Source organism: Panthera uncia, chromosome C2, assembly GCF_023721935.1.
Source record: "Panthera uncia isolate 11264 chromosome C2, Puncia_PCG_1.0, whole genome shotgun sequence".
NCBI classification, from domain to species: domain Eukaryota; kingdom Metazoa; phylum Chordata; class Mammalia; order Carnivora; family Felidae; genus Panthera; species Panthera uncia.
The window spans coordinates 106,441,399-106,455,264 of NC_064810.1; the positions used below are offsets into that span (position 1 = coordinate 106,441,399).

The following is a 13,866-nucleotide window of genomic DNA, read 5'->3' on the forward strand; positions in this document are numbered from 1 at the left end:
TTTATCTGATTATGTTCATCCCTTATCCCCACCTTTGGAGGAGTAAGGTTACTTACAGGAAAATTCAGATTCTCTGGAAGACATACATACTAAGTCACACTGGTAAATAATGGGTGTTTTCTAACAGCTCTTAGAAACTGGAAAGGGGACAGAGGCCCATTACTAATCCCAAACTCAGCCACCTTCATACATCTTCATTGACAGAGACATTAATAGCAACAGTGAGTTTATACATAAAGAACAAGTGAGGCAAAGGCAAAAGCAGTGTCAATCTGTCTGAGTGTAGGCAATGGTGCTTTGATTATACCCGTACAAACTCTTCAGTCCCTTTTAGTTATCCCCAACTCAGCTCTTAAGCCGTAGATTTTTGCTGTAGAGAACTCAGATGTGATGCAGCCGCTCCAGTAACTCTTTTCACAGTACCGCATGTCAATACTGGGAATGGTTTCTAATCAATTTAAACTGAACACAATACTTTAATAGAACAAGAAGTTTATTACTCCCACTCGGTAGTTCCTGGGGGCTTTGATGTTAAGTCATACATAATTCGAGAAATACCAGGAATCTTCTTAATCTCAGTGACCATCTTTAACACCACCTGTTATAAAACAAAGATCATAAATAGAAGAACCAGGATCCAGTGCATGTCCAACAGACTTAGTAGGCTTGCATTTACAATTAAAATGTGATCTATCTGTATTATTGTCTTTCACGTGTATGGCATGGTCTCTGATTAGTGTTATGAGGTGAACCTAATTTCCCTCTATAGACTGAAGTGACTTAACTCAGTACTACTCAAAGTGCAGTCTGCAGTTGCCAGTCTGCAAGTTATGTTTGTTGCTTGTGCATAACAAGTGTTTAGAAACACTGATAGCAATGTGACATCCAAGCACGTGATTTTATATGTTAAAGCCAATGTGTCACAAATTCTGTGTGGCTGAAACATACAACTCGGAGGCCAGCAAGGTGGCAGATAATGCACTGTAACAATAACCACTACCAAGCGTACATGAGGAGGAGGAGGCCTGGTCACTTGAAAGAACAGATTTGAGCCTAAGGGAAAACAGCCACACTCCCCAGCCTAGCTATCCAGCTATAACCAGAGCCTTGCATTAGAGTATGGGAGCTGCGGGCCACCTAATAAAGTTTCACTTTGGTTTTCATTTGCTATTATGCAAATAGCTGCTTTGGAATACTCCAGTGGAGAGAGAGATAACAAGAGAGGAAGATGGTGATCAAAAACAGTAAGTAGAGCATTAAGCAATTCATGGGTGTCTAGCCATCATTGCATCAAATCTCATCCTTATTTCTAATAAACTCTTCTTCGCTCCCAGGGCTTTCACCCTTTCTTAGAAAACAATATTTAAAAATATTACTGGCAATGGGGCACCTGGGTGGCTCAGTCGGTTAAACGTCCGACTTCGGCTCAGGTCATGATCTCATGGTCCGTGAGTTCGAGCCCCGCGTCAGGCTCTGTGCTGACAGCTCAGAGCCTGGAGCCCATTTCAGATTCTGTGTCTCCCTCTCTCTCTGCCCCTCCCCTGTTCATACTCTGTCTCTGTCTCAAAAATAAATAAACGTTAAAAAAGAAAATTTAAAAAAATATATTATTGGCAAGATTAGACAGAATTACAGATTAGAGGTGGATACTCTCCATATAGTAATCAGACATCTGGAGGGTATAATAAATTTAAGGTCTTTTCTACTACGGTACATTAAATTATTACGTGGAGATTGAAAAAAAAAAAAAGCCCATTTTATAAACAGAAAACCAACCCGAGAAATACGAATTTTATCATAGCCTATTCCATTCACCAAATTACAAAATATAAGAGATATTAAAAACGTGTATGAGAAAAAAATATATAAATTACCTCTACAGGGATTTCATTGCCAGGCGTTGCAGGTATACCAGTCATAAAATCACTAGTAATAAAGGTTCGAATAACCACAGATCTCTGACATGAAGGCTGCTTCTGAAGCGGGTCTCGATCAAAATGTAATGGTGTCAAAATCACTGGCATCTGGCTAATTTTCCCAGCATACCCTAGAGAAAGGAAGTTAACATGCAGAACCAATCACGTACCATGGAAAAAGCCCTCTAACCTAGTTCCATTAAATCTTCCCAGACAATATCTAAAATCACATACATAAGCATAACAGTTAAGACCGTTATCATGCAGCATTGTTTTCAACATCGTTGTAAGTAAACTCAATCACAAATACAAACAATAGAATTTGATGACTGTATTAATGTTACAGTGATATGATTTTATTCTTGTTACCCAAGGTAGTTATAGTCTATTCTGCAAACAGTGAATTAGTAAACAGTAAACCACTGTCCCTAGAGGAAAAACAGAGTTAGGTTCCTGTAAGCCTCTGGTCACAACATTTTCATCAACCAATCAATACATAACCTGGTTTTACATGTGTTTCTGTTTAAAGACACCTCATTTAATATTTATTCTGGATTCATTAACACTGAACTCATAGCCAACAGCACTGTAATTCATACATGAACAAAGCTTATCTAACCCACGTATTTTCTCCATAAGGCACATGACAGCCATTCTGTGCTTAGAAACCCAGACAGCACCTCAGCACTATGCTTGGGGGGCATTTCAAATAGTAAAAGCAGAAACAAACAGCACAGAAATGCAAAACATATGGTACCAAGTAGACTACAAAAAGGACACTTGTTTACAGTAATAGAGTGAAACAAAAAAATCACCTTATATAACCTAAACTGGGAACATGGGAGTCAGGCAACTCAAATTTTTTGCCCCTATGGACATGTCCACAAATGACCATAAAGGTGAATAATTTTGTATAGCAGGCAATATCACAGAACAATCCACAGGAATGAATAATAAAAATAAAAGCATCTAGAAATTCAAACTTGCATCCTCCTACTAGAAACTGTAATGCCACACTTCCAAATTCTAGTTACAGCATGTAGTGACAAACAAAATGAGCAACTTACCAGACTCCCTGAGAATGTTATGTGCCTCAAAGTCAGCTTGGCGTAAAGTACTGAGCACCCCTGTTGTCAAGAAAGTGGGAGTAACATCTGTAGGAGGTTCTTTAACTGGTGGGCCAAATATATAGACAACTCTAGAAGGGAAGCAAAAATTATAGAGAAATTACATTTTAGTAGAAGCAAGGCAAATAGAGTATCATTCTTTCCCTTTATCCTGAGGCCCCTCTCCTACTTCCAATCACCACATGGGTAGGACAGGATGTAAGATTATAGAAGGGTCTATGTTCCATGTACCTTCCTGCAAGTGTATTCTTTGGAATAATAGTATCTCAGAATGTACAAATATATATGGAATTATCACGATTCCCTTTTCATATAATGTACTGGATAGATGGGTATCCCCCAAACTTCATGTCCACCTGGAATCTGTAAGTGAAAATAGGGTCCCTGAAGAAGTAATCAAGTTAAGGGAAGGTTGTAAGGACCAGAGTAGACATTAATCTATGAAGGCGTCCTTCTGAGAAGATGGAAATTTGCAAACAGACACACATAGAAAAAAGAGGGCCATGTGAAAATGGCAACAAAGATTGGAGTTATACTGCACAAGCCAAGGACTGCCAGTAAATACCAGAAACTAAGAAGAGGCAAGGAAGGATCCTCTCCCAGAGCCTTATGTCATAGGGACCATAGCCCTGCTAACCCCCTGACTTCAGACTTCCAGCCTCTAGAACTGTGAAAGAACAAACGTCTGTTTTAAGTCTCTGAGTGTGTGATAATTTGTTATAGTACCCCTAAGAAATCAATCCACAGAAGTCTGGGGAAACACTGAATTGAACAAATAAATAGGTTGCTTTATGACAAAACTTAAGAAACTGTACTATGCTAATATGCACTAGAAACCTCCAAGGTAAGTTTGGGAAATGCACTACAGGCTTATCTGACTACTCAATTTTGTTTTCACTTTGGGAAACATTGATCCCAAAGAAAGATCCTCATTTCCCCATTATAAAAGGTATGACCTGGGAATGCAAGCTGGTGCAGCCACTCTGGAAAATAGTATGGAGGTTCACCAAAAAACTAAAAATACAACTACCCTACGACCCAGCAATTACACTACTAGGCATTTATCCAAGGGATACAGGTGTGCTGTTTCGAAGGGACACATGCACCCCCATGTTTATAGCAGCACTATCAACAATAGCCAAAGTATGGAAAGAGCCCAAATGTCCCTCGATGGATGATCGGATAAAGAAGATGTGGTATATATACACAATGGAGTACTACTTGGCAATCAGAAAGAATGAAATCTTGCCATTGGCAACTACATGGATGGAACTGGAGGGTATTCTGCTAAGTGAAATCAGAGAAAGACAAAAATCTTATGACTTCACTCATATGAGGACTTGAAGAGACAAAACAGATGAACCTAAGGGAAGGGAAACAAAAATAATATAAAAACAGGAAGGGGGACAAAACATAAGAGGCTCTTAAATATGGAGAACAGGGTTACTGGAGGAGGTGTGGAAGGGGTGATGGGCTAAATGGGTAAGGGGCATTAAGGAATCTACTCCTGAAATCATTGTTGCACTATACACTAATTTGGGTGTAAATTTACAAAATAAAATAAAAATTTAAAAAAAAAAAGTGTGACCAAAATAGAATCTGGCATCCTACTATTCCCTGCCAAAGGAATAAATCACTACTTCTTTAAGTATATGTTTAAAAGAAAGATATACGCTTCCTATCTTAATAACGGTGTTAATAAAAGTAACTTATAATAAAGGAACAAGGCTTGAGGAAATTAGGATCAGGTAAGTACAACAACTTGAGGAGTCTTACCACTGGTTGGGAGGATCTGTTCCACAACCTTCACCCAGGAAACAAGGGGCAGTCAGGACGCGGGTATGAACATATCCTAGCTCTCCCCACTCTTGACTCCAGCCAGCACACAACTGTCCCTCTTCTCTAGCCCTATCTATCTTTACCAAAGACAATAAATATCTCTTGGCAACTTCCATGATAAAGTTTAATGAATTTTTTTTCTTAGTAAGTACTTGGAATAAAAACACATAGAAGAAAACTGCATCACATCAAAACTGCCACTACCACCAACTAATTGACTGCCTCCTCCTAAACCTATGAGAGCAAGCAGGTTTTTGTCCCATGCATAAAAAGCTACACTTCGACTCAGCAATACAGTCCCTAGAGTTCATAAATGATCCCCTGAGGAAAAAGCAACTAGGAAAAAGAATGCCATGAACTTGCTCTGTCTTATTTTTTACAAACAAGAGTGTTCACAGAATGTACAGGAATAGGTAGTCTTTTACACCGTACAGAACAGTGAAACTGGAGCAGTCCCTCCCTATACAAAGATTCCATAATGTGAATTAGGAAAATATTTGGCAAAAATAGAAAAAAAAAAAAAGTCTTTAATTATTTAAATTCCAATTCCCAAAAAGGACCCTGGCAAAGAAATCTAAAATTCACCAAGACTCTTTTAAGGGTTTGTGATTCATGTTTTAAAAGCTATTTTTTGGGGCACCTGGGTGAGCTCAATCAGTTAAGCGTCCGACTCTTGATTTCAGCTCAGGTCACGATCTCACAGTTCCCGAGTTCGAGGCCGGCATCGGGCTCTGTGCTGACAGTGCAGAGCCTCCTTGGGAGTCTCTCTCTCCTTCTGTCTCTTCCCCTACCCTCACCTCTCTCTCTCAAAATAAACTTTAAAAGTTAATAAAATAAGATCTATTGTTTTGTTTGTTGTTTGTTAGACTTTATTTTTTGGGCAGTAGGGGAAATGTTTGGGAAAGGAGGGAGGAACACATGAGGGAAGAAGAAGACAGGCAGAGAAACCAGCATACAAAAGGCCAGAGATAAAGTTTAAAAAGGGTGAGTGTCCTTTAGCAAAAGAAAAACTGAGCAAGAGCTCAAACTGTAAGAATGCTGTGAAATGAAAACCAAAAACAGTTGAGTCAAATTCAGGGAAAAGGAATTTTCTATATGACCTAAAAAGTTTATTTAGGCATTACGTATTCTCTAGAAGATGGATTATGAACCATTATTGTAACCAAGATAATTATCTCCATTCAAAATAAGCAATTACAAATTTACTGTTATTTATTAGTACTTCTTTTCAGCGTCATAAAGGTGCTTTCTGTATTTGCAGGCCTTAGATTCATCACGATAATAAGCCTTTTTAGTAAAACACTGGCTTCCCTGCAACTCCCTGTCTGAGAGCACAACCCAGCAGGCAGTTCTAGAACTATACACATCCTGCAGGGTGGACACCAATGGGTAGGTTCTTAATTACTGCAGCAACCTTGAGTAAACTGAAACCTCAAGAATTTTTTTTGGAAGGGATTATGCTGAGTGAAGTAAGTCAGAGAAGGACAGATATCATAGGTTTTCACTCATGCGGATCTTGAGAAACTTAACAGAAGACCATGGGGGAAGAGAAGGGGGAAAAAAATAGTTACAGAGAGGGAGGGAGGCAAACCATAAGAGACTCTTAAATACAGAGAACAAACTGAGGGTAGATGGGGGGTGGGGGAGAGAGAAAAAGGATGATGGGCACTGAGGAGGGTACTGGTTGGGATGAGCACTGGATATTGTATATATAAGCCAATTTGACAATGAAGTATATTAAAAAAAATATTTTTGGTTGTGAAATGCTTCATACTCATGCAGAAAACAAAAAAGTACCCAATGGTGAAACTGGAACATCTAATTAGCAATCTGGTACTAAACAAGTGATACTTCTTGAACTATAGATGGGACAATGCAATTGAGTATTACAAACAGATTATAAATCAGCTGTTGATACTCCCAACATAAGAAGTTAATGTGCAAATGAAAGGAAAACTAGACCTGAAAAAACCAAAATCAACATAAATTCTGCATGTATTTTAATGATATCTGGCATATGCCCATTTCTTCCCTTTGATTTCCCTTGGGATTGTTATTAAATTAACAAAGTCTCTATTGAAAATTCTATAACCTGTATGTATTCCTTCTAGTAGAAGAAACCCTGGGAGAAATCCTGGAAGAAAACATATTATCATAAACCAAGAACTAATAAGATGATAATATGAAAGATACGCTTTCTTTTCAAGTTTATTTATTTTGAGAGAGAGCATTGAGCGCAAGTGGGGGGAGGGGGAGGGCAGAGAGAGAGAGAGAGAGAGAGAGAGAGAGAGAGAGAATCCCAAACAAGCTCCACACTGTCAGCACAGAGCCCGGTGCAGGCCTCAAACTCATGAACCATGAGCTCATGACCTGAACTGAAATCAAGAATCAGACAATCGACTGAGCCACCCAGGTGCCCCTGGAACACAGGTTTTAAAAGTGCCTTTAATATTTTATACTAAATAAAAAATCCTTCCTAGTCTTCCTTTAAACAACAATAAAAAGCTTTTTAATAGGCCAGTGACTACACTGTGATGAAGGAAGAAAACACAAGCTATTATTAAGTATCTGTTCAATTGTTATCTATGTATACGTTGAGTCTTTTGGTCTCTCAACAGTGAGAAGATCTTAAAAAAAACACATCTTCCCATTTCACCTCACCCCCTGTCCCCTGCAGAACATACCTGTTAATGTTGTGACACATGCGAGGTATAAGTCTAGCCAGGAAAATAAGAGATTCCCAGTCAGGCTCATCTTTACTGGAGATTCCACACACGTAACTGTAGGAACGACAGTCACCCTGAAAATAAAAATACAATCAATAATTTTTAATGGTTTTATAGAAATCAAAACACGGATTGGAAAATATTTCATTCATGATTAACACCATCAACAATCATTTTCTTTTTTTTTAAACAAAAACATGCTTGAATAAATGCATATTTAAGTATTTCTCTAATGATATAAATAAATCCTAAATTAAAATCCCATATTAAATTCTACCTAAATGAGCTCAGACATAAAGAAAGTATCTTGGTAATTTTAGGGGCGCCTGATTGGCTCAGTCAGTTGAGCGTCTTAGGGTCAGGTCATGAACTCAAAGCTCATGAGTTCGAGCCCCATGTCGGGCTCTGTGATGACAGCTCAGAGCCTGGAGACTGCTTTGGATTCTGTGTCTCCCTCTCTCTCTCTCTCTCTGCTCCTCCCCCACTCATTCTCAGTCTCGCTCTCTCTCTCTCTCTAAAATAAACATTAAAAAAAATTTTTTTTAAAAAGAAAAGAAAGTATCTTGGTAATTTTAAAAATTCATTCAATGCATGGGAGCCTGGGTGGCTCAGTTGGTTGAGCATCTGACTCTTGATTTTGGCTCAGGTCACGATCTCAAGGTTCATGAGATAGGGTCCCATACCCTACTTCAGATTCTCTGTCCCTCTCTGCCCTGGCCTGCTTGCGCCCTCTCTCTCTCAAAATAAATATTTAAAAAAATAATTATTCAACACATGCCAGAAGCTCATTGGGATTTCATTCAAAATATCTGCCAAACTGTATATAGCCGGCATACTTAATTTGGCAGACAGGATCTACCAATGTTTTACCTCAACATAACAAAGGCCACATATGAAAAACCCACAGCTAACATCATCCTCAATGGTGAAAAACTAACAGCTTTTCCTATAAGAGCGGGAATAAGACACATATGTCCACTCTCGCCACTTTCATTCAACATAGTACTAGAAGTCCTAGCCATACCAATCAGAGAAGGGGAAAAAAAAAAGTTATCAATATTGGTAAAGAAGTTAAGCTGTCACTTAGCTGACGACATGATGCCATACATAGAAAATCCTAAGGACTCCATCAAAAAACTACTAAAAGTAATAAATGAATTCAGTAAAGTTGCAGGATACAAAATTAATGCCCAGAAATCAGTAGCATTTCTATACACCATACATAAAGAGAAATTAAGAAAATAATACCACTTACAACTACACTAAAGAGAATTAAATTCCTAGGGATAAAGTTAAAGAGGTGAAAGACCTAGATCTGAAAAATATGAAATACTGATGAAAGAAACTGAAGATGACACAAACAGAAAGACAGGATTCCATACTCATGGACTATTATTAGAATGTCTCTACTACACAGAACAATCTACACATTCAATGTAATTCTTATCAAAGTACCAACAGCATTTTTCACATAACTAGAACAAGTAATACTAGAATTTGTAGGAACCACAAAAGACCCTGGGTAACTAAAACAATCTTGAGAAAGAAGAACAAGGTCTTACAATTCCAGACTGGAAGATATACTATAAAGCTACAGTAATCAAAACAGTATGATACTGGCACAAAAACAGACACATAGATCAGAGGAAAAGAATAGAGAGGCCAGAAATAAACCCACATTTATATGATGAATTACTCTATGACAAAGGAGGTAAGAAGGAAAAGACAGTCTTTTCAATAAATGGCACCAGGAAAACTGGACATCTACATGTAAAAGAATAAAACTGAACCACTAACACCATGTGCAAAAATGAATTCAAAAAGGATTAAAGACCTAAATGTGAGACCTGAAAACCCCAGAAGAGAACACAGGCAGTAAAATCACTGGTATTGGCCAGAGCAACATTTTTCTAGATATATCCCCTCAGGCAAGGAAAACAAAAAGCAAAAATAAACTACTGGGACTACACTGAAATAAAAAGCTTTTGCAAATGAAGGAATCTGACAAACACAAAAGGCAACCCAGTGAATGGAAGAAAATATCTGAAAAATGATACATCCAATAAGGAGTGAACATCTAAAATATGTAAAGAACTCCTACAACTCAAAACTAAAAACACCAAACAATACAATTAAAAAATGGGCAGAGGACCTCAACAGGTATTTTTTCAAATACCTACAGATGGCAATAGACACATGAAAAGATGCATCACTAACCAGGAGGGAAATGCACATCAAAAGCACAGTAAGATATCCCCTGATACCTGTCAGAATGGCTAGTATCAAAAAGAGTTAAGTGTTGGCAAAGATGTGGAGAAAAAGGAACCCTCATGCACTGTTGGTGGGAATGTAAATTGATAGTTATTGTGGAAAACAGATCCTCAAAAAATTAAAAATACAAATGCCATATGATGCAATAATTCTACTAATGGGTATTTACCCAACAAAAATACAAACATCAATTTGAAAAAATACACACCTCTATGTTTACTGCAGCATTATTTACAATAAACAATGAAAAACCTTAAGTGTCCATCAATAGACAAATGGATAAGGAAAATGTGGTGTCTACACATACGTGTATACACACACACACACATACACACAGAATATTACGCAGCCATAAAAAAAGTGAAACTTTGCCATTTGCAAAACATGGATAGACCTAGAAGATATTTGAGGGGGTGGGGGAGGAGAATAGACCTAGAGGTTATGATGCTAATTCAGTCTGACTGAGAAAGACAAATACTGTATGATTTCCCTCCTATGTGGAATCTGAAAACCAAAGAGACGGCAGAATCAGACCCATGAATACAGGAACAAACTGATGATTGCCAGAGGGAAGGGTAGTGGGAGGATGGGCAAAATGGGTGAAGGGGGAGTGAGACACAAGATTCCCAGTTAGAAAATGAGCAAGTAACAGGAATAAAAGGCCCAACATAGGGAATATAGTCAATGACATTATAATAGGGATATATGGTGACTTGTGGTGAGCATTAGCATAGCATATGGAGAAGTTGAATCACTGTGCTGTACACCTGAAAATAACGTAACAGTGTGTGTAAACTACATTAAAAAAAAACTATGAAAAAATCTGCCCGTTTATTAGGTGGATAAAGCATTTCTAAGTCAGATAAAATAATTTCTTAAACATTTATCAGTTTCTTCAAAAATGAACTAAGAAAATCAATTTAAAAATAATGAATAAAACAGGGGCGCCTGGGTGGCTCAGTCAGTTGAGTGTCCCACTTCAGCTCGGGTCATGATCTTGTGGCTCGAGAGTTTGACCCTCACGTCAGGCTCTGTGCTAACAGCTCGGAGCCTGGAGCCTGGAGCCTGCTTCAGATTCTGTGTCTCCCTCTCTCTCTGCCTCTAACCAACTTGCACTGTCTCTGTCTCTCTCAAAAATAAATAAACATTTAAAAAAAATTTTTTTAATAATTAAAAAATAATGAATAAAACATAATATTGATTCCCTTTTCCTTTGTCCTTTTTAATGCAAGTGATTTGTTTTTTATTTAAAATATTTTTTTAATTTTTATTTTAGAGAGAGGGAGAGAGCAAGCATGTGCGCAGGAGCAGGGGAGAAGAGTAGAGGGGGTTGTGGGGGAAGAGGGAGGAGGGGGAGAGAGAAAGAATCTTAAGCAGGTTCCACACTCCACAGAGCCCAATGCAGGGCTCAATCTTACGACTCTGGGATCATGACACGAGCCAAAATCAAGAGTTGGACACTCAACTAACTGACTGAGCCACTCGGTTGAGCATCTGACTCTTGGTTTGAGCTCAGATAATGATCTCACGGTTCATGGGTTTGAGCCCCACATCAGGCTCCATGTTGTCAGTGCAGAGGAGCCTGCTTGGGATTCTCTCTCTTCCTCTGCCCCTCCCCTACTCGCTTGTTCACACTCTCTTTCTCTTTCAAAATAAATAAACTTAAAAAAATTTTTTTTTTTTTAAAGTAAGGGGTGCCTGGCTGGCTCAGTCAGAAGAGTGTGCAACTTTTGATCTCAGAGTTGTGAGTCTGAGCCCCATGTTGGGTGTAGATATTACTAAAAAAAATAAATAAATAAACAAAAACTTTAAAAATTTTAAACTAAAATAAACAATTTAAAAAGATTCATTAGCTAACTACCTACTAGCCAGTATACTGAGATATGAGAATTGACTACATGAACGCTAATTTGATAGTATCTACCAAAGTTCAAAATGTACATGCTCTTTAATACAAGACATGATATTATAGAAGCACAAATAACTGCTTAAAAATTATGATTAATATTTGGTGAAATACCTATAGTAATGAAAAAGTGAAACAGTTTAAATGTCCACTGGTAAGGGAATGATTAAATTATGGTATGACCATACATGGAATACAAGGTAACAGTTAAGAATAATAATCTACTTGGGGCACCTGGATGGCTCAGTCAGTTGAGTGTCCAACTTTGGCTCAGGTCATGATCTCACAGTTCATGAGTTTGAGCCCCACATTGGACTCTCTACTGTCAGTGCAGAGACCGCTTTGGATCCTCTGTCCCCCCCAGCCCCCTCTCTGCACCTTCCCTGCTCCCACTCTCTCAAAAATAAACATTTCTAAAATTTTTAGAAAAAATAATAATCTACTTGTAATGGCATGTAATAAGAAGCCCATGATGTCAAGTTAAAGGGAGAAAGGTGACAAACAATGTGCACCTATAATTCCCTTTTACTTTCTTTTTAAAGTAAAAGTAAAAGGGGAACTCTCTGAGGGGAGAAAAGATGAAAATATATATATATGTAAATAAATAAATAAATACCAAAAGCAACAAAAGATTAGAAAGGAGGCACCACCACCAGAAACTCGAACTCTACAAGCATCATAATGGCAATAAATTCATATCTTTCAGTACTCACTCTAAATGTCAATGGACTCAATGCTCCAATCAAAAGACATAGGGTAACAGAATGGATAAGAAAACAAGACCCATCTATATGCTGTTTACAAGAGACCCACTTTACACCTAAAGACACCTACAGATTGAAAACAAGGGGATGGAGAACCATCTATCATGCTAATGGTCAACAAAAGAAAGCCGGAGTAGCCATACTTATATCAGACAATCTAGACTTGAAAATAAAGACTGTATCAAGAGATGCAGAAGGGCATTATATCATAATCAAGGGGTCTATCCACCAAGAAGACCTAACAACTGTAAACACTAATGCGCCAAATGTGGGACACCCAAATGTACAAATCAATTAATCACAAACATAAAGAAACTCATCAATAGTAATACCATAATACTGGGAGACTTCAACACCCCACTCACAGCAATGGACAGAACATCTAATCAAAAAAATCAACAAGGAAACAATGGCTTTGAATGACACACTGGACCAGATGGACTTAACAGATCTATTCAGAACATTTCATCCTAAAGCAGCAGAATATACATTCTTCTCCAGTGCACGTGGAACATTCTCCAGAATAGACCATATACTGAGACACAAGTCAGCGCTAAGTAAGTACAAAAAGATCAGGATCATACCGTGCATATTTTCAGACCACAATGCTATGAAACTCGAAATCAACCACAAGAAAAAATTTGGAAAGGTAACAAATACTTGGAGACTGAAGAAAATCCTACTATAGAATGAATGGGCTAACCAAGCAGTTAAAGAAGAAATTAAAAAGTAAATGGAAGTCAATGAAAATGATAGCACCACAACCCAAAACCTCTGGGATGCAGCAAAGGCTTCTTAAAGAAGGAAGAAAGATCTCAAATACACAACCTAACCTGATGCCTTAAGGAGCTGGAAAAAGAACAGCAAATAAAACCTCAAACCAGAAGAAGACAGGAAATAATAAAGATTAGAGCAGACATTAATTCTATCGAAACCAAAAAAACAGAACAGATCAATAAAACCAGAAGCTGGTTCTCTGAAAGAATTAACAAAATTGATAAACAACTAGTCAGTTTGATCAAGAAGAAAAAGGAAAGGACCCAAATAAGTAAAATCAAGAATGAAAGAGGAGAGATCACAACCAACACAACAGAAATAAAAATAATAAAAGAATATTAGGAGCAATTATATGCCAATAACATGGGCAATCTGGAAGAAATGGACAAATTCTTAGAAACATATACACTATCAAAACTGAAGCAGGAAGAAAAAGAATATTTGAACAGACCCATAACCGTAAGGAAATCGAATTAGTAAAAAAAAATCTGCCAAAAAACAAGAGACCAGGGCCTGATGGCTTTCCAGGGGAATTCTACC

The 13,866-nt window shown here is 37.8% G+C and overlaps 1 protein-coding gene across 3 annotated transcripts in view; it reads right to left on the bottom strand.

Moving 5' to 3' along the window:
- Positions 1-475: 475 nt before the first annotated feature.
- The window catches only part of GMPS (guanine monophosphate synthase), a 78,996-nt gene continuing 65,605 nt past the window's right edge, over positions 476-13,866 (bottom strand). For all 3 annotated transcript variants that reach the window (XM_049628661.1, XM_049628662.1, XM_049628663.1), the window contains exons 13-16: positions 7,567-7,682; positions 2,984-3,114; positions 1,875-2,047; positions 476-598 (exon numbers count right to left, since the gene is read on the bottom strand). In XM_049628661.1, coding sequence (XP_049484618.1) covers positions 497-598; positions 1,875-2,047; positions 2,984-3,114; positions 7,567-7,682 — 522 coding nt within the window. In that variant the 3' untranslated portion in view covers positions 476-496. The remainder of the gene's footprint in view (positions 599-1,874; positions 2,048-2,983; positions 3,115-7,566; positions 7,683-13,866) is intronic.